Genomic DNA, 21,026 nt, shown 5'->3' on the forward strand with positions numbered 1-21,026 from the left:
AATTTATATGCATGTTAGCTAATGCTCTTAGCATTCTAATTGCTTCTATGTTTTTCCTACTGGATAAAGCAAAGCTAGATAGAAGGTATACAGTTGGTCGGTGATGGAGAACCTCCAAGCTGCTGACCAGATTAGCTCAGTGGGGGTCATACATGGCATCGGGTGTGGGGTAGGTAAAGATATAGCTGCAAAGGAAAAGCAGGACCCTTTAAGTGTGCTCCCTATTGTTCCTTGGCAAGCAAGGCTTGCTCTCAGTGCTGATCATCAGCAAGCTCTGCTGGAGACTGCTGCACTATAGAATTCCCAATTGACAGCAGACCCCTGCCCAATCAGATCACCTGTGCTTACAGCTGGACAAGATGGGCCTTTGGTGGGTTCCAGCAAGGCTCATTTTATATTCTCAGAAAATGGCTAAGGGCACCATCACTGTTGCAGAGCATGTGCAGTTGAGCATGCCTAGTGACCAAAAAAGGAAGGTAGGGTGGCACATTACATTGTGGAACACCTCATTCCCTCATGACTTTTGAACACATTTTCTCTCTCCCCCCCCCCCAATAATTAAAAAAAGGCTTTGATTAAAAGTTGATAGGTGCACTGCTACATAAGCCGCGTCTGTTCCAAGGGGGCTATTCGTGCTCCAAGGACTCAAGTTACTTCCACATGATTTTTTTAAAATCCCAAATTAATTTTGTCTTCAGTACTACATGTTGCTACTGATACAGTGCCAATAGCGCACTACTGCAGTACCCCCATCCCTAGGTAACGCTTCAGCAGCATTTGGAAAAAAGAAAAGAAAAGCAGCCTTGAGAGGGTTAGCGTGCATCCAGAAAATTACAGGAATGAAATGTAGCAAGAGCGAGGGATGTGGAACAGAAAGATGCCTGGTCGTGAAAATGTTAACTATGTGCATACACCATTCGCTTCTATGCTCAACACACTTACGTACCCCTCCAATGTGGCTTTTCATTAAAAATGTGTGTGTGCATACACATACACCATTGGGACTTTCTGACATGTTGGCACGCAGTGTGCTGTTACACTATATGCCAACTTGTGGGTCTGCCTTAGAAGACCATTTGGAAGCTCCAGCTGGTGCAGAAAGTTGCTGCTTAGTTCTTGATAGAGCCCAGGAACAGTGAGTATATTAAATCAACATTTGCTCATCAGCACTGACTTCTGATTAGCTTCTGATTAGTTTTATGCTGTTAACCGCCCTGAGATCTACAGATGAAGGGCGGTATATAATCCTCCTCCTGATTCAAGATGCAGGTGATCACCTAAAGGTAAAGGGTAAAGGGTCGTGTCTGACTCTGGGGTTGCGGCGCTCATCTCGCTCTATAGGCTGAGGGAGCCAGCGTTTGTCTGCAGACAGCTTCCGGGTCATGTGGCCTGCATGACAAAGCTGCTTCTGGCGAACCAGAGCAGCACACGGAAACTCTGTTACCTTCCCGCCGGAGCGGTACCTATTTATCTACTTGCACTTTGACATGTTTTCGAACTGCTAGGTTGGCAGGAGCTGGGACCAAGCAACGGGAGCTCACCCCGTTGCAGGGATTCGAACCGCCGACCTACTGATCAGCAAGCCCTAGGCTCAGTGGTTTAACCCACAGCGCCACCTAGGTCCCTAGGTGATCACCTATAAAGTCTAAATAGTCTGGGTGCAATGTCCTTAGAGTTTAACCTCCCATACAAAGCTACCTGCACATGAAGATCTACAAATGATGGTTTTATTGGGTGGTAGTAATAATAATAATAATATAAATACATAAATAAATAATATTTTATTATTTATACCCAGCCCATCTGGCTGGGTTTCCCCAGTCACTCTGGGCTGTTTCTGGGCAGTTTGAAATGAAATATCTTCTCACATCCAGGGCAAGACATTTTCACTGGTGATGCTACAGCTAAGGAGAAGCCTCCTCACTGGGCCATATTTTGATTCACTTTCACATAGCCATTAAAAACTTGTTTATTTAATTAAGCATTTAATTAGCTGTGTTACCTTTAGGCATATAATTTATGGCTCCTTTGCTATTGCAAAATAAAGCAATCAAAATTAGTACAATAACATCAAAATATTTGAGCTGCCATGGTGGTTTTTGCAGCCATTAATAAATACAAACAGGGCTGGCTTTACATTACATAGGAGGGTATAACCACCAATGTTTTTAAAAACCAGAGCATGGGACTCTTAATCTCAGGGTTGTGGGTTGTGGGTTTGAGCCCTACGTTGGGCAAAAATATTCCTGCATTGCAGTGGGTTGACTACATGATCCTTGGGGTCCCTTCTCTTTATTTTACAAATCTATTATTCTACCTGGAATACAGAAGAGGAAGCAGTTCAGATGAGTGGGTAGCAGTAATGCTTGCCTCTCTGAACTTTTTAAAACTAGTGTATGTGTGCTCCTGCATTGCACCAGGAGAGTGCAGATGCTTCATTTAAAATTTATATTTATTCACATTTATTATTTTGTGAAATATCATTGTTGTTTTTAAAGTCACTCCTCTGTTGCTCAGTATTTTGTTTTATTTATTTTATTTTACAGTAGTGCGTATGAGACACTTAAGTGGCTAAGGGTAGGGGCAGGGTGATTTTTCTTTGTGGAATTCTGAGATTCTATCACAGTGTGAGGAAAGGAAATAACCTGATTTCATCCTCAGTTGTGTTTGCTACCCAAATCTAGAGAACAAAACCAGTCATTAGCCTGGATAATGTTTGTATCCTTCTTCTTCTTCCTCCTCCTCCAATAAAAATCCCCAGGTTGGAAGGAGCTGAAGAGTACTCCTTGTTCGGGATAAAGAATGAGAGTGGGAGGAAAAGCAGCCGTGGCTTGGGTGAAGCGAAGGGAAAAATGTATGATGGGAGGGAGCCTTCCAGGCAGCCTAATTTGATGGAGATAAAAGGAGGGCCTAGCTCAGCAGGCCACTCCATCCCCCAAGAGAGGGAAGAGCCATAGCTCAGATGCTTTTTTGCATCTGGGATACACCAGAACTCAGTTCCAGCACCTCTTAGGTGGGTGCCATTGCCATTATAAGAGAACAAGGGAGGCAATCTAGAAAAACAGCACTTATTGTAGTGTATTATATGTTGTGACGTCCTTGGCACTGGCCTTCATATGGTAGGTTGTGACATGTTGGGTTGCCAAAATGATGGCTTTCCCGCTTTGCTTCAAGGAAGGAGCAGGAGGTGCAAAGGGGTGGAGGGATGATATACATTGGCAGACCATCCAAAAGAGCTCACAAACTGCATGTATAGGCTCTGTACACACAACTGCAGGTCTTGTCTAGTCACGTATGTATTTTCAGCATGCATTTTGTTCCTCCTCGGAACTGCGCATTCCTGCTTCCTTACATGCTAGTCCTTCTCTCTCAAATTGCTACCCTTTCTTCACCCACGCTTTAGAGAGAACTCAGATAATGTGACATTTTTAGTCCAGTATTTCAGACCTGATTTGTGGCCAAAAAAGAAAAAGAGAAACTGCTATAAAATATAGTTGCAGCACCAGCTTGTCCAGAGTGAGCAGGCAAAGTGGTTTGAAGCTTGTGGGGCGGGCGCTCCTTTGCCTTTTATCATCATCATCATCATCATCATCATTATCATCATCATCATCATCATCATCATCATCATCATCATTCTGTTTAGAGGTCCTGCCCAGTTTTTGTTTTTCCTGTTGATCCAGGCAGAGGGGAGGGGAAATGAATATTTACACCTGGATTTTCCACCTGGGCCTTTCACAAATCACAGACTTGATCTGAAGCAATTAGGTGACATACAACATTTATCTCCTTGAAAAGCTGCAGATCAAGCAGCATAGCAGCATAGGCTGGTTAAGGAAGTTGGCAATCTTCCACACAGTAGGCAGAACTGAGCTATCAGCAATTTGCAGTAGCGAAAGGGAAGGGCTGATCAAGTGAACCCTTGTGAGAGAATGGACATGCTGAAAGTACACAAGAGCACTGTTATTTTTTATCCTTTGGTGTATATGCCACTGAGGTTCAATTCCGGCTAGCAGTGTTCAATACAACAGTTTTTTTTATTAAGATGACCTGAAATATTCCTTGGTGCCACTTAGCTTTGAAAGCTTTCAATCCCACCTCCAGTTGCAACCCTTGACAAGCAAAGGGCTAGTTGGGGGTGGGGGTGGGGGAGGTGAGAGAGAGAGAGAGAGAGAGAGAGAAAGTATGAAGTTTATATTACTGGATTGTGCAGCTGAGGCTATTGCTGCTAACAGCACAGCTGAGAGTGAAGCAGGGTCTCTGCCCTCCAGCGCAGATACCAAGGCAGAAATACCATTGTGACAGGCAGCTCTATCCACCCCTTTGCAGAATGCTGTTATTTTACAGTGATCTGTAAGAAACAGCAAAATAATGGCATCACTGAGTCTATCACACACACCACATCATCTTCCTACTTTGCTGTCTTTATCTTATCTTTCAAGAAAGAGCTAGAGTACACAGTAGGGTTTCCCCTATAGTCACTATAGCAGGACTGCTGTAGGATACTGTCCTCAAATATTCCAATATAAGCTGCCATTGTGCGCAGTTTCTTTATTTTTGTCCTCCATTATTAGAAGCAAAACACAGCCGTGTAGTCCCCAGCATAGTTACTCAGAAGTAACTCACAGTTAATTCAGGTGCTAAATTTACATGTGCTAAACCATGCTTAGGATTGCAGCCAAATTTGAACTATTTGTCTCTAGAACAAAATAAAAAAATCCTTCCAGTAGCACCTTAGAGACCAACTAAGTTTGTCATAGGTATGAGCTTTCATGTGCATGCACACTTCTTCAGAAAGCTCATACCTATAACAAACTTAGTTGGTCTCTAAGGTGCTACTGGAAGGATTTTTTTTATTTTGTTTTGACTACGTCAGACCAACATGGCTACCTACCTGTAACTGTTTGTCTCTAGGGTAATGCTATAACGTGCGCTATGTGGGGTTGCCACAGAAGGGTGTTCCTCAGCTGTATAGGGTTCAGAATGTGGCAGCCAGAGTGATCTCTTGAGGTAATTGCAGGGTATGTATAACATATGTTCAGTCTTCAATGGTTACCTCTTTGCTTCCAAGCTAGATTCAAAGTGCTGCAGTTTATCTTTAGAGACCTATACAGTTTGGAGCCAGATTCCCCCCCCCCATAGGCGTCTTCTCCCATATATAACTCCCAGTTATTAAAGCGCTTGTTCAGGAAATTTGCTAACAGCTCCACCATCTATTCAGCTGGTGGCTGGGGTGGGCCATCTTGTTTTGCCACCCACTCACCCCGCTGGGGTACATGTTGCTTCTGTCCTGTGGCTACCACTGGAAGCATGCTGTGTGTGGTGTCTTTTCCATGCTCTTTCCTTAATCATAGTCAGCATCATGCTGTGCTACCCCTATAGAAATGTGCCATATGATGAAGAGAAATTACATAGTGAGTGATGTGTTGATGTTACAGTGGTGGAGAAGACAGACGCCAAACAGAGTCTGTTTAGAAAGGGAGCAGCATGATAAAGGCAATGTGACAGAATTATCCACCGCATGGATGCCACTAAACAATGCAGTTTTATACATACCTGTTCAGAAGTTCCATTGTTTTCAATGGATAAAGCAGGGCTAGGACCATCAGGCCTAGGGGCCAAATGCAGCCCTCCGGGCCTCTTCCTCTTGGGACTCTCTCCAGGCCACATTCTCTCCCCTACCACAACCCTCGCTGGCCCTGCCTCACATGCTCCTTGGGTGTTTTTGCTTGGCTGGAATGTGCCCTTGAACGCACTTGATGCCTCTTGCTTTCCTGGATGGAGAGCAGATAGATGTTTGTGTGTGTGTGTGTGTGTGTGTGTGTGTGTGTGTGTGTGTGTGTGTTTACATAAATTGCTCCACCTACTTTTGCCTCTGGCCCCGCCCCACCACTGGCATATGGCCCCCAAGAAGGTTTCCCAGAAGGGAATGTGGCCATGGCCATTGAATGGAAGGTTCCCTACCTCTGGGAAAGAGGATTGCTGGCTAAATTGCTCCCCTGAAGTCTGAGTGTCACGCTGCTTGGATTAAAATGGGCTTATTGGCTGGGAACGTTTTCCACACAATCACACACATACAAAATAAATGTTTGCGGCAGCGTAGAAGAGATCCCAAGCAATCAAATAAAGATGCTGCTCACGAATACTGGTTTGCCACATGGAGGCAGTTTTTGCAAGATTAATTCAATGTTGTCTCCTTTATTGGGGGTGGGGGTACATTTCATGTGAAGTAGCCGTAAGTCTTGTAATTCTCAAACCAGTGGAATGAGCCCAGATTTATACCAGGGCAGATAAACCCAGAACCTAGAATAACAGTGAAAAGTTTTATTTATGCTATAAAAACTTAATGTAATGGTCCTACTGGATCAGGTAGGAGACCCGTCTAGTACAGCATCCTGTTTTCACAATGGCCAATACAATCCTTGTGAGAAATCCGCAAGCAGGACAGGAGTGCAGTAGCATTCTCCCCACTTGTGATTCTCAGGACTTGGGATTCAGAAACATGCTGCCTCTGAAGGTGGACATAGCCACAGATAGGACATATATATGTCTTAACAGCCATAGATAGTTTATTCTTGTCTAATCCTCTTTTAAAGCCATCCAAGTTATGTCTTGTGGAAGCTTATTCTAAAGGTTAACTATGAACACTGTGAAGAAGTAATTTATTTTGTCTATCATTCATCTTCTAACATGTTCAGTGCTATTGGAGAGGGAGAAAAACTACCAGATTTCTACACCATGTGTAATTTTATAAATTTCAATCACATACCCTGCAGTGTTTTTCCAGTGAAAATAGGGACGTCATATTCCATCCCCTCCAACATTTTCCAACGAAAATAGGCGCATCCTGTTCCCCTTACTGGCTTTTCTTTTCTAAACTAAAACTCCTCAAATGAGGGTTGCTTCACCCCCTTGAACATTTTGGTTGCCCTTCTCTGAAACCTTTCCAGCTCTACAATATTCATTTTTAGGTGAAGCAACTGGAACCACACACAGTATTTCAAGTGTGGTTGCAGCATAGAATTTAAAAACGGCATTATGATATTGGCATTTAAAAAATTCTCAAACCCTTTACTAATGATCCCTGACATGGAATTTGCCACACACTGGGTCAACATTTCCACTGAGCTTCTCCACTATAACCCCAAGGTCAGTCACCAGCAGCTCAGACTATATTAGCATAATCGTTAAATTATATATTTTTTGTCCAATGTATATCACTTTATATTGGGACGTGGGTGGCGCTGTGGTCTAAACCACTGAGCCTAGGGCTTGCCGATCAGAAGGTTGGCAGTTCAAATCCCTGCAATGGGGTGAGCTCCCATTGCTCAGTCCCAGCTCCTGCCAATCTGGCAGTTCAAAATCACGTCAAAGTGCAAGTAGATAAATAGGTACCGCTCTGGCGGGAAGGTAAATGGCGTTTCCGTGCGCTGCTCTGGTTCGCCAGAAGCGGCTTAGTCATGCTGGCCACATGACCTGGAAGCTCCCTCGACCAGTAAAACAAGATGAGCGCCGCAACCCCAGAGTCGTTCGTGACTGGACCTAACTGTCAGGGGTCCCTTTACCTTTACCCTTTTATATCACTTTACACTGGCTTACATTTAGTTGCATTTGCCATTTTACTGCCTAGTCACCAAGTTTGGAGAGATCCTTTTGGAGCCCTTCACAATCCCTTTTGTTTTAACCAAAGTTTTTCCCCCTAAAAAATGTTCAGGGGTACACTCATTTTGACTCAAGAAAACCACAATTTAATAATAATAATAATAATAATAATAATAATAATAATATATTTGTACCCCGCCCATCTGGCTGGGTTTTCCCAGCCATTCTGGGCGGCTTCCAACAAAGATTTAAAAAACATTAAATAAAATACATTTTATAGTTTTTTATAGTTCAAATTGGGGAAAATAAATACAGTAAATGGACAAAAGTACAAAGATTCACAAAATGTTTAGGGGTATGCGTACCCCTGCATACCCCCAGAAAAAAGCACTGGTTTTAACTTTCCTGAACAATTTTGTATCATCAACAAAAGTTATGAGCACACTAAGGTAAAGGTCCAGTCGTGACCGACCCTGGGGTTGCGCGCTCATCTCGCATTATTGGACGAGGGAGCCGGCGTATAGCTTCCAGGTCATGTGGCCAGCATGACAAAGCCACTTCTGGAAAACCAGAGCAGCACACGGAAACGCCGTTTACCTTCCCGCTGTAGCGGTTCTTATTTATCTACTTGCATTTTTGACATGCTTTCGAACTGCTAGGTTGGCAGGAGCTGGGACCAAGCAACGGGAGCTCACCCCGTCACAGGGATTCGAACCGCCAACCTTCTGATCAGCAAGTCCTAGGCTCAGTGGTTTAACCCACAGTGCCACCTGGGTCCCTATGAGCACACTGCTGACCCCCAACTCTTCTTCTTTGGCGATCACTCGTAGCCGAGTAAGATTGTCTTCCATAAACACGATTTTAACTATGGGTCCGTAAGTGACTGTGGAGGCTAAAAAGCACAGGTCCACTTTCTACATGCCTTCATTGGAAGAACTGTCCATTTATTCCTACTCCTTACTTCCTATTCCTTAACCAATTGCTGATCCATAAGAGCAGTGCTATTTTTCTAGAAAAAGAGGTGCTGGAACTCACCATGAGTGCCTCCCTTGTTCTCCTATAATAGCAATGGTGCCAACCTGAGAGGTGCCAGTTCCGGTGAGTTCCGGCTGAGAAAAAAGCTCTGCATAAGAGGATTCCTCTTAACCCATGACTGCTTAGGCAAGGGACTTTTTCAAAAGCATTTTGAAAATCTTAAGTACACAAGGTTGACTGGATTACCTCTACATGCTTGCTGCTACTCTCATTAGCTGACCTGAGCTCACAGTCCAACCCACTGGAATTCACTCCTATTTGTATATTGGTGTAGCAAAGACAACACTGGAGCTACTGGAACTATTTTAACAAGTGGGGTGTCAGTTTGGCTGCTTGCTCAGATATCTCAGCTTTATGTCCATGACACATGCACTTTACAGTTCTGTGTCACACACATGCAACCATCTGCACATTTCGACTTTGCAGATGGTACACTGACTTGTGTATGCACATTTACACTTGCATGCTATCTTACTAACACTCACTCCAGCAGTATCACATTTCTTACATTGCTCGACAGTTCTAACATTGCCCCACTTCCACCCCAGGACTTGGTAGTTGCTAACCGCTTTCACTATGAAATGTGTAAAGTAAGGGAAGCCCATTCTGACCTGATTTTTATACCAAATGAGGGCATGAAGGCGGGGTAGAGATATTCATGTTCCTGCTTTCCAGTAGAAAGATCTAAGTCTACATCAGAGAATTGACATCAGTCTAATCTGCCAGGGTGTGGGCTGCTGAGAGATGCCATTTGTATGCAGGTTTTTCCTACCCCATCAAGCTGTGTGTGTGTGTGTGTGTGTTTGTGTGTGTGTGTGTCCTTCTCTCTCTGTAAAAACCCAACTGGGTTTGGTTGGGCTGTAGCCCCTGCTATTGGTTCTAGGCCATCATGTGCCAAGCCTGACCGAAGCTTTGGGATGCTCTGTGCTTGCATTAAATCGATCCACTGCTGCACATTAGAGCTCAACCTGCCAGTGAATCAGACCTTTTCTTTCTTTTTTTTCCATTTTCTCTCCCTGCCTGCCTCCCTGCCTGCCTCCCTCCCTCCCTAACACCAGTCTTATTTTAGCTTACCCAAGAGGAGGAGGAGGAGGCGGTGGAGGAGAGGAGGAGGAATACAGGGCAGGAAAAAATACTAGACATTGCAGCAACCAGGGAACCCTTATGAGTAGATGGTGGATGGCAACTACTTCTCTTGTCTCTCTCATTTTTGGATTTTACAGGATGTCATTGCTGCATTCAACTCCAAGCTGAGGCAAAACCGACACACACGCTCTCTTTTTCTGTGTCTCTCACACGCACACACACTCATACACGCAATCACACGGGAAAAAGGCAGGAAGAGAGACCGCTGGATAGCAAGAAGGGGGGGAGCACATCCTTCAGCTTCAGAAGCTTAAAGAGAGCCCAAACCGTTTCGCCTTCAGATCTTGGACAGTGCTGAAGATAACAGGATGAAGCTCCTGTGAAAACAAACCTTTGGAGGGGGGATTTTCTTTTGATTTTAGGGTGTCTTTGGGTTTTTTTGTGTGGGGGGGTATTTTTCTGCTTTTAAAAAAAGAAATCTTTTTTTTCATTACCAATGCAGTACTTTATTTCTCTATCAGTGAGATGGGAGGGCATGTACTGATTTCATAAATCTTACAGAAAATATATATATATATGCTTTTTTTCTTCTTTGCGAGTGCAAACATTTGTCAAGCTGTCCGGCACAGAGGAAGCCTGCATTTCTCCCATCAAATTGCATTGCAAATACCTAGACAGTGAGCCTAATTTTGATGGCATCTTTTTTATTTTTATTTTTATTTCAATTTCCTTTCCCTCTGGGCTTGAGAAGAGAGGCAGGAGCAAGGAACTGGTGCATTTGATTTCTTTAATTGCATTTTTTCCCTCCCTCAGTGGGGAGGAGGTGCTGCTGTCGCTACATTTAATTGTCATTTCCCCCTCCTCTCCCTCCCAGTGGCAATGCATTTTTTATTCTTTAAATTGAAATATTTTTAACTGATGGTGCATTGATTCTTTTTTCTTTTTCATTGTAATTAATTTTAGGGGCATTTTGGTGCATTGGTCTTTTTGCCCCCCCCCCAATTGCAACCCACAATTTTGGGGTGATTTTTCCCCCCTTTCTTTTTCTGGGGTGTGGCTCCCACCCCAACAATTGCAACCTTTTGGGCAGAGGGTGGGGAATTTGTACATCGCTTCCCCCCCCTGCAACGGGAGGCGAGAGTGACAATGTCCAGGATCTCTGCTGCTTTTCCCGACCGCTCTCCAGCTTGAGTGCCCCTCCCTCTGCTGCAAGCTTCCCTAGCAGCATCCTACAGCAGCCGATGGGATGTGATGAGCTGCTTCTTCTTCTCTCCGGCAGCATCCTCAGCGGCGTAACCCCCGGCCCTTTGCTCTTTACAGGATGGCTCGGTTTGGAGATGAGGTGCCAGCCCGCTATGGGGCAGGAGGTGCAGGGGGAGCTGGCTCCGGAACGGCAGGCGGCGGAGGTGGCCGGGGTGCCGGGGGCGTCCGGCAAGGTGGTCCCCCGGGGGCCCAGAGGATATACAAACAGTCAATGGCCCAGCGAGCCCGCACCATGGCACTCTACAACCCCATCCCCGTCCGGCAGAGCTGCCTGACTGTCAACCGCTCCCTCTTCCTCTTCAGTGAGGACAACGTGGTGAGGAAATACGCCAAAAAGATCACCGAATGGCCATATCCTTTCTGTGGTTTTTTTTTTTCAGAAACCTAGGCCGCAGTGAACATCGCAAACTTAAGGGGGAAAGAGCAAATGCCAAAGCCTGTGTCCCACTTTAGCTCCTGCATGCATTCCTGGCCCACCCTGTCTCTATGCATGAAGCCCCACCTGCACATCCCCAACCCAGCGACTGCATACCCATCCCATTCATGCACCACATCTGTATCCTTCCTGCATGTGCTACCCCACCTAGTCAGCATGCCTCTACCAAGGGACCTTTATCTTCCACCCTGATTTCTCAAGGCACGATTCAGATGCATGTATGCAACCCTTGAGGCTGACAACTCTGTCACTGAATTCATCCCTGCTCTGATCCATCTACGGTAGTTGAAATGCTTAATTGATGTATTACTCCCCCCAATGTCTCTCTGCTGATTTTAAGTTGTATATTGCCTGGTGGATTTCTCTCTCTTTCTCTCTCTCCCTACATGCAAGCCTCCCCTGTGCAGGGGCCAGTTGCCTCTCACTAAGCCAAGCATCTCCTGCTTTCTTTATTCCTTCCTTCTCTCCCCCATCCCACTTTGCCTCTAATACCTGTTATTGAGCTGCTCTTTCAAGCCAGCTGTCTTTCATCCATGCAAAGGGAGGGGGGGAGGGGGAGGAAGGAGAGGACAAGGAGGACCGATAGCATCAGTTTTCATTTCCTCTGGCTCAGGGTTTTGGAGACTGCATTTGTTAGTCATGCCTTCATTTCCCCTTCTTCAGGCAGAGGGGCATATGGGGCCAGGCTTTTCATGTGCCTTCTGGAAAGTCAGCAATCAACTTGGTTCCCAGAGATGTGCTGTGGAGAGTGGGGCTCCAAAGCACTGTGTCTAGCTAGTTGCGCAGAAAATAAAGGCCCTTATCAACGGGGGAATTGTCAGGTAGTGTTGAGACAGGAGGAGCCAACCTCAACCTAGCCTCTAAAAAAAGGCGCATGGTGGGCAAAGAACAACCTAATAGAGGCCCCCTGAGCCAAGTGTAGCCCCCATACTAGAGATAGAAATAAAGAGAAAGGGATGTGAAACTGAACCATCAATATGTTCCACTGAGCACATTTTTCCCCTCCTCCACCCTCCCAATTTTGAGGTCCAGCATGGAATTTCAGTGCCCCTCTTCATTGATTCATGGGTCTGCTATCCATTATCTACTATCCAAGTTTGGATATGTTCAGAGAGCACAGGGCAGTATTTTGGGAGTGGCATAGGGTAGTGAGAGATATAGGAGGCATGTTGGGTTCATCTGCCTCTGCTGGGCCTTGCAGGGGGGGGGGCTTCTCAGGTCTTCTGGTTTCCTCTGATGGTGGAGAAAAATGCAAGATCCGCAGCCGCTGCCTCCCTCACATCAACTCGGTATGTAAAAGATCTTGCTTTCTGTTATGATAGTTTGTATAGTTCTTTGTATCTTGGAAGGAAGGCACATGTCGATGGGTCTTTGGGTTTTATAGTCTCTAAACCTATGCCTACCTTGCTTAGAAAAGTTTAGTGTCTACTAAGAGTCAGAATATGGTTTAGGGACAGCATATATTATGCCTGGAGAGGTGATTGTTATTTTGGAATGTGCTAAAAATCCTGACACACTCAAGTGCAAGGGGCTAAAATATGAGGCAGATTGCAGGGAGATGCTGTATTCTAGAGCAGGTGTGCTTTTTAAAGTGTAGTTGTGTTGTTCACAGCTAGTTTGTGTGTGTATGCGCACGCGCCTGCAATTTTGTCATCTGTGTGTGAGAGGGAATACGCATTTTGTTTACAGGAAAGTGAAGGTAGAGCAAGTCTCTTGAAACCAATGAGTTAATGCAAGTGTAACAAGTCAATCGGGGTTGTATTGCTGGTTCCTTTCTTATCATACAGTAGAAACTTGCAAATGTGGTTTTCTTAAAATACATACATTGAAAATGATCAAGCTCACTATTGAAAGACAGATTACCAAGCATGAGCACTGCAGATATTTGATGTTAGTAAAAGTGGGTACTGAAGAAAACTGTAGGGTGGATGGGTGGAGACAGATGTGTGATGGATAGATGAAAAGCGAATCAGCCAAACTCCTCTCTGTTTACTGTAAATGTTTATAGATCCTGAGAATCTATTGAAGTATCAAGTTGTTCGTGCTTTATCTATTGTTTCATGTGAGTTTGCAATGCTCCTTTTGTTTTTAGGGAATGGAATGTGATAAAATGTGGGAGGTTGGTGGTGATGAGAGCAGCTTAATCCTGTTGATGAAGTGCTGGCTTCCATCCCCTCTTCTTGACAATCCAGATTGTAATATCAGATCAACCACAATCTTATGGGATTACGTTTGGCAAGTTACTATCCTTTTAGATTTAATTTCTATCTGTAAAATGAGAATAAACAAACCCCAGCTCATAGGGTGAGATTGTTGGAAGGATAAATGAGACAAGGATTGCAGTGCCCTTTGCACAATAAAAAAGTATTATAGACAATGGCCACAATGTCTGAGCCCTGTGGGTACACGAGGGGCCCTTTGCATAGCTGTCAAGTTCTCCCTTTTTAAAGGGAAATTCCCTTATGCTGAATAGGATTCCTCGTGAGAAAAGGGAAAACTTGACAGCTATGGCCCATTGTCAGTTATGGCAGATAGAGCTGTGTAACCACATGGAACATTTCTACCTCACTACCATAGCCTTCAATGTGGGAGCCCTGTTTCAATGCGCAGGGCTGCCTCATTTTCATTATTAATGGAAGTCATAGCTATCATCTGTCTATAAAAAAACAGTTCATCTACAACAATTTCTTCTTTTGTTACACTTTCCCCAGTGTCCCATCATATTCTTCTAACATTCCATCACACTGTAGCTTAGGGGCTAACAATGCCAAGCCAAACCTGCCCCTCCAGAGGGTGGTATCTTCTTCCTCTCCTCCATTGCCAGCCAAGAGAAGTTGCTTTTGCAGCACTTGGATGTGGTATTTGGGGCAATGCAGATTGTTGCCTTGGCTTGCTGTGTTCCCCATGCCTCCATCCCAAGTGATCATCTAGCAAAGCTAAAGGTGGACAGCCAGGCTCTAGCATGACTAAGAAATGGATGAAAGGGTGGAATCCTATGGATAATGGCTGGATCAGTTCTGAATGAATTCTATTAAGTTATTGGGACAAAGTGATTACAATGTAGGGCTAAGGTGAGAAGGAGCCCGCTTCTTTCTACAGGTGCTGGAATCATTAGAGTCAGGTTTAGCTCTCTGCACTAATGGCTGCTGTGCATTCCTATAGGGAAAAGTAAAGCGCTTATCCTTTGTGCTTTCAGTGGAGGCAGACTTGCCTGTTGGGAGACGGTGTGGCTCCTTGAGGAGTAGAACAAGGTTCCATCTTCCCCAGCTGAAAGCAGATGTAGGGTGAAAGAAAGAAGGCATATTTTTTGTACCCTGCATAATCAGGACCTGAGTTCAGAATGGAGAAATGTGGAGCGTTTTATTAGTTGGTTAATATAATTTATATTCCATTTTTCAAAATAATACTTAATAGTTGCACAAAAATAAAATGTAATGAAAATGCATTAAAAATTTTCAAATGTAAAACACATCAGGATCAAAACCTTTAAAAAAAAACACCTCCAACAACCACAGTAGGAATCAATTATAAATTGCCCTCCAGAATAAGAAGGTTCACAATACCTGTCTAAAAACAGGAAGTGGAGACTTGCTAGATCTCTCCCGGCTTCTGTCCCACCCCTCCCCTTTTCTGAATGCTCCTTCTGGATTGGGTGCATAGCTGCCAAGTTATCCCCTTTTTTAAGGGATTTTCCCTTATGCTGAATAGGCTTCCTCACGAGAAAAGGGAAAACTTGGCAGCTATGATTGGGTGGCAGGGGAAATGTATGTTACCAAGGGCCTTGTAAAGTAGGCCGAAGCCCAGCTGTGATAATGGCCCCAGTGATGGACAATGGAGTGTGGATGAAGAAGTATAGGAGGGGGGAACGGGCTAGAACCCTCTGTTCTTTTCCACCTTGCAATTGTTGGGATGTTTGCTAATTACTCATAGCTGCCAAGTTTTCCCTTTTCTCGCGAGGAAGCCTATTCAGCATGAGGGAATTTCCCTTAAAAAAAGGGAGAACTTGGCAGCTATGCTAATTACTAATAATAGGCATGTGGATTCACACAGGCTTTTATTTTTATTTTTAAGGAATATAAACACTGGTGCAGGAGTAGGGAATACTGATTGGTGCCAAAAGATTGTTATGTTTGTATCCAGACAAGGTTGTCATATTTGTATGTAAGAGCTAGTACTGGATTTAATATATCTGGCATGATGTATTTGAACTTGGGTTCTCTCGGAGAACATTCCTAAATCTAGAAAACACACACTTGAATCCATAGCTGCCAAGTTATCCCTTATTTTAAGGGATTTTCCCTTATGCTGAATAGGCTTCCTCGCGAGAAAAGGGAAAACTTGGCAGCTATGCTTGAATCTCCAGGTGGGTAGGAAAGCAAGTTTCTTTCTGGCACAGAATTGAAGATACTCTCACCATCCAGGAGGCCACACAGTGCCCCAAGACTGCGTTTGCCAGGGTGGAGCTCTCTTCCCCTCACCAACCACCCATGTCTTTTGTGGAAGTGTATGTCCTACTCATTGCGCAAAATGGATGATCCAGCCATTTCTCAGAGCAAGCTTAAAAGGTAAAGGGACCCCTGGCTATTAGCTCCAGTCATGACCGACTCTGGGGTTGTGGCGCTCATCTCGTGTTGTTGGCTGAGGGAGCCGGCGTACAGCTTCCAGCTCATGTGGCCAGCATGACAAAGCTGCTTCTGGCAAACCAGAGCAGCACAAGGAAACGCCATTTACCTTGCCTATTTATTTACTTGCACTTTGACGTGCTTTCGAACTGCTAGGTTGGCAGGAGCTGGGACTGAGCAACGGGAGCTCACCCCGTCACAGGGATTCGAACTGCCGACCTTCTGATTAGCAAGCCCTAGGCTCTGTGGTTTAACCCACAGCGCCACCTGCATCCCAAAGCAAGCTTAGGGGCTTGCAAAAAAAGCCGCAGAGGACCAGATCTATTCTAAGGCTTGAGAAGTTTCTCTTGGACCTTGACTAGAGCTGGCAAATGAAGAGGAATTCTAGCCTGTTCTAACCACAGGGACAACATTGAATATTCTTAAGAGGAAGCTGTGGAAGGGGAAGTGTGAGTGACTCATGTTTTTTCTCTCCAGTTTCCAAAAAAAGGTGATGTCTGTATTTCCCATAGGAAGATACACATTACTTCCGCACCAGGATGGGGGAAGAACACATCTCTATGTAGGGGATAAATGCATGCCTCCCTGCTTTGTTCGAAATTTAAGGACAGTGAGGAGGATGAAGAATAAGTCACCCACACTTCCTCTAATATTGCATATCTAGGGGGTTGGTGTTCAATGTACTAGGACTTGGACTTAAATGGGTTTACTGGGAGCAGGGTGTTTTCCAGCTGGAACTCACCAGAACTCAGTTCTGGCACCTCTCAGGTGAGGGCCATTGCCATCATAAGAGAACAAGGGAGGCATTCATGATGAGCTCCAGCATCTCTTTTTCTAGAAAATAGCACTGACTAGGGGCATGTTCAATCAAAACAAAGCAGGTTTGGGGATACAATATACTAGGATGCACCCCTGCTCTAGCCTCAGTGAAATGGATGAATCTTCATTCTTGCGCAGGTCTCATTTAATTCACAGGGGCTTGCACAAAATAACTTCCAGGCAGATTGTGCCATATGACTGGCTGGGGGAAATTGTGCTAGTCCTTTATGCTGCTGTTAGCACTTAATTTTTCCAAGAATGCATCTTATGTAACAGTGTTAGTTAGAACGAGGATGTGAGTGTACTATTGAGTTGGCATTAAAAACACGGATGCAGTGGTTATATGCTGTGTGTATACTCTACAGACAGATGGGCACAAATAAAAACTGGCAGCAAACTGCTTAATCAGTGCAACTGGCCCATTATTGTTTGCACGCTATGGTTATAAAAACAATACCTGTTGTGGCATGAGGTTAGATGGCGTTTGACAATATTGGTGTGCTTTCCGCACTGTGGCCCATGTATCCAATGCAATAGAAGAATTTCCCAAGCCAAATCTCATAAAAACCAATGCAGTTCAGGGTTTCTGTTCTTCGGATAATAACCTGTGTGTGATCATAAGGGATAGAAGAACTGATTGTCTTAAAACTGCAGGCAGAGAACTGCAACTGCAACTGCAGAAAAGATAGTGTGGAAACAGACCACAGTTTTGCCAGTTTCAGAGCAATGATACTGAAGGTTGTCATGTCTCTGCCTACCTGGTGGTTCTTTGGAAGCTCTCAGCAGTGAGACACTGTTTTCTTCTCTGGCATAAGTTAATATCATGTACTTCTTTGGGGGTTAATGGCTGGCTTGTTAATTGTTTCTCTTTATTCTTACGGAACATGGAACTGTACAGCTCCTAAGTATTTGGTGTTCATGCCACTACCTTTGCTTGTTTGATATAAAAGAGGAGTACTGAACAATTTGGTGACAGACACTTTCTTTTGCTGCTGCAGCCCCTCCTGATCTATTCTGCTGCAAATTCCTTGGTTAATTTTCAGCACTCAATCCCACCCCACTGCTTAGTCAAGTCTGGCTATCTATAAAGAGGTGAAATATATGTTTTCCTTCCAGTTAAAGCAGCAAGTGGGGGCTCAAGAGAACATAGGCCCCCTTTTAGCGACACTGCTGGTGCCTTTGAGAATGTTGGCCTTTTCTGTGCCTTAGTCCTCTTCCCATTTTCATACAGTTACCGTAGCTGTGACAGCCCTCTGTATCTGCCTTGACTCATTTAGAAATTTCCAGGCATAATCTGTCTCTTCCTTTGAGTCTTGTGGGGTCATTATTGGCTGGACCTCTTCATGGTGCTGTAGTCCATATAATTAAATGTTTGAATGACCACAGATGAGAACCTGAAACTGTGTGCATTAGGCAGTTCTAGCCTTTTTACTGCAGAGGAAGAATAGAGTGAGATTGCTGTGGGGTAGCTCAGCCAGCAGACCATTAAGTGTGCCTAGAACAGGCATCCCCAAACTTCAGCCCTCCAGATGTTTTGGACTACAATTCCCATCTTCCCCGACCACTGGTCCTGTTAGCTAGGGATCATGGGAGTTGTAGGCCAAAACATCTGGAGGGCCACAGTTTGGGGATTCCTGGCCTAGAACCTGCTTCTCTAGCTTGAACACTCTAGCTTGAGCCTCTCTGGTTTGCACTTAGTTGCTAGAGGATGTTAGTATAGCGCAGGGAAAGGGTTTCCACAAACAACCGTGGCTGTTTGATTCTAACAGGCTTCTGGAACAGAAGATATTGTGGTTGATGGCTGTTATAAAAGGGAGTCTAGATTGGGGTTGAGGATGTGTGACAATTTCATGCCGGAATCACAGCCAATATGGCAACAACATACATAGCTTTCTGTGTGCATTAGCTTTCTGTGAGCATTTAAGCTACAGATCTGCATATTCTACATCTTACAGAAAGCCAGTAAGAATTTAGGAAGATGGAGATGGTTCCATGGTCCCTGCCTTTTCTCCTGCCACACAGGGGGATTGAGGGGAGAGATAGAGAACTGATAGACTGCAATGAATATGCATTTATTGCAACAAGTTGCTTGTTTTGCAGGGAGGCTAAGGGGCTGGGGGTTATGGGGGCCCATGAGAATGCCATTTCCCAGAGCTCAGTCTTTCTCTCAGGGTACGATCAGAGCTAAATTTCCCTACTGGGAGCTGCTTTGGATGTTGTCAAAGAAAAGCAGCGAGTCAAAAGCGCAGTCACTTTCTCATTTGGCTGGTGGCACTTTAGGAGCTTATGTATTTGACCACAGGGTGAGATGCGAAAGTTCTCCTTTGAATGTTACTAGAAATACAAATGCTGCAAGAAGCCAAATGGCAGGAGTATATTCTAATATTTGGCTGACGGCACTTCTGCAGTAATGTCTGAACCCCTCAAACAGGCTTACTCAAAAATCTACAAAAAACAAAACAAAATCACCTCACAGTCTTAGAAGAACAGAAATAGTTGAAGCTGGGCTTCCAGCTGTCATTACTGTACTGGGGTTGGATCTTCCCAGTAATCGGTTGCAGTGGTTTGTTGTTGGGAAAAAGCAGTTTCTCAGCTAGTTGTACCAGTTGCACTTGAAATGTTATACTGCAGATATATAGGTGTTGTGGGCATCTATTGGGGATTTATTTGATGACACTGCATCATTCTCATCTGATGTATTGAAACAAATGTCACTTCCATCTTTCAAAGGAATCCTTTTTTTTGAGGCTGCATCCTCTGATCATCTTGGTTCTGTGTCCCTTTGAGGATTTCTCTATAAAATGGCAGATTTTGAATTCTATTTTTGGTCATATAGCATTTCATTGCAGTCACCCAATTTATTGTGTAGTCAGTGGTCATTAAATAGATGAACTAAACAACGTGTGTGTGTGTGTGTGTGAATTGGATTCCCTGACCTATCCAAGTCTGCATATGTTTATTGGCACTTGAAGACAATGGCTGTCATCTGTCATTTTATCCCGTATATTGTGAGATCTTCTTATAGTTTTGAATCTATGTACATATGACCAACAGGCTTCTGGAGGGCACCAGGGTGAGGAATGTTGAACTAGAACATCCTTTTCCTTGTGTTGGTAGGCTCTGCTGAAGAACTCCAATTATTTTTGAAGAAACTGTGCTAATGGTTCTTCAAATTACCATATTTTAGTGAGTCTAATAATTCTGTTGATTCCCATATTATTTAATAAATTCACTGCTCTTGAAGTCATGCTTATTGGATGGCAATGTTCAAGATTATTTTTGCTGCCTAAAAGAAAAGTATTTATGTTAGTTCTTTCAAGCCATCTTTCAGGAGCCAGTTTTAGTGGTGTTTACATATGTGGATTAGTTCAGCTATTTTGTATAAGATCTTCCCCAACTCTTGGGTGATTGTTATATTGTCCCCCAATATGTTTATCAATTTAAACTTCTCAGACAACAGTTTGAATCTTTTTATCTCTTGAAAATTGTTGTTCTTATCCATGTCATATCCATGCTATATTTCATCTGCAATTAAATTTCCTTCGATTTGATACAGTGTTAATTTGACAAGTGAGATGACATTAATCTGGTAATCAGCTCCTTCAAATCAAAATCGGAAAGTAGGCTATACCTTGGAATGCTTGGCTATTATTTCAAGTTTCTATCCCTGTTAAAATCCTATCCCCCACTCCCATTGAAAATTGGGAAAGTGAACTCAATTTAGCCCTTCTGTTTATTGTATTTACTGGTTGGGAGCTGGGGGATATTGATCAAGAGAAAGGAAAAAGAACTCCTGGTTCCTGGCAAGATTTGCAATTGCACCTGTTTCATTTGTATTATGCATGTTTTCTTAATCATGCAAGGTGAATGTGAATTACACACTATAAACACCACAGTGTATGTGCAGCAATTTCAGTAAACATGTAGTCCCACCGTATTCTAAGCAAGTATCAATCTACTCATAGATTTCATTTAGCTTCCTTTTCATGGCCTCGATGTCATTGATTGCTCCTCTTACACCTTTATGGTCTAATGGCTCCATCACCCAATTCCCAGCTGACTTCCTCCTTCTGATGTAGTTAAATAAAAACACAAAACCCTTATTGTTAGCATTTCTGTCTTCAGCTCCTCAAATTTCTTCTGGAGTGTCATATTGCAATCTTACA

At 43.9% G+C, this 21,026-nt stretch overlaps 1 protein-coding gene across 1 annotated transcript in view; it reads left to right on the forward strand.

Moving 5' to 3' along the window:
- CACNA1A (calcium voltage-gated channel subunit alpha1 A) overlaps positions 1–21,026 on the forward strand; it is a 272,529-nt gene that overhangs the window by 61,745 nt on the left and 189,758 nt on the right. The window contains exon 3 of the mRNA XM_088661718.1: positions 11,041–11,334. Coding sequence (XP_088517844.1) covers positions 11,041–11,334 — 294 coding nt within the window. The remainder of the gene's footprint in view (positions 1–11,040; positions 11,335–21,026) is intronic.

This window comes from Zootoca vivipara, chromosome 2 (genome assembly GCF_965207765.1).
Source record: "Zootoca vivipara chromosome 2, rZooViv2.hap1.1, whole genome shotgun sequence".
Classification (NCBI taxonomy): domain Eukaryota; kingdom Metazoa; phylum Chordata; class Lepidosauria; order Squamata; family Lacertidae; genus Zootoca; species Zootoca vivipara.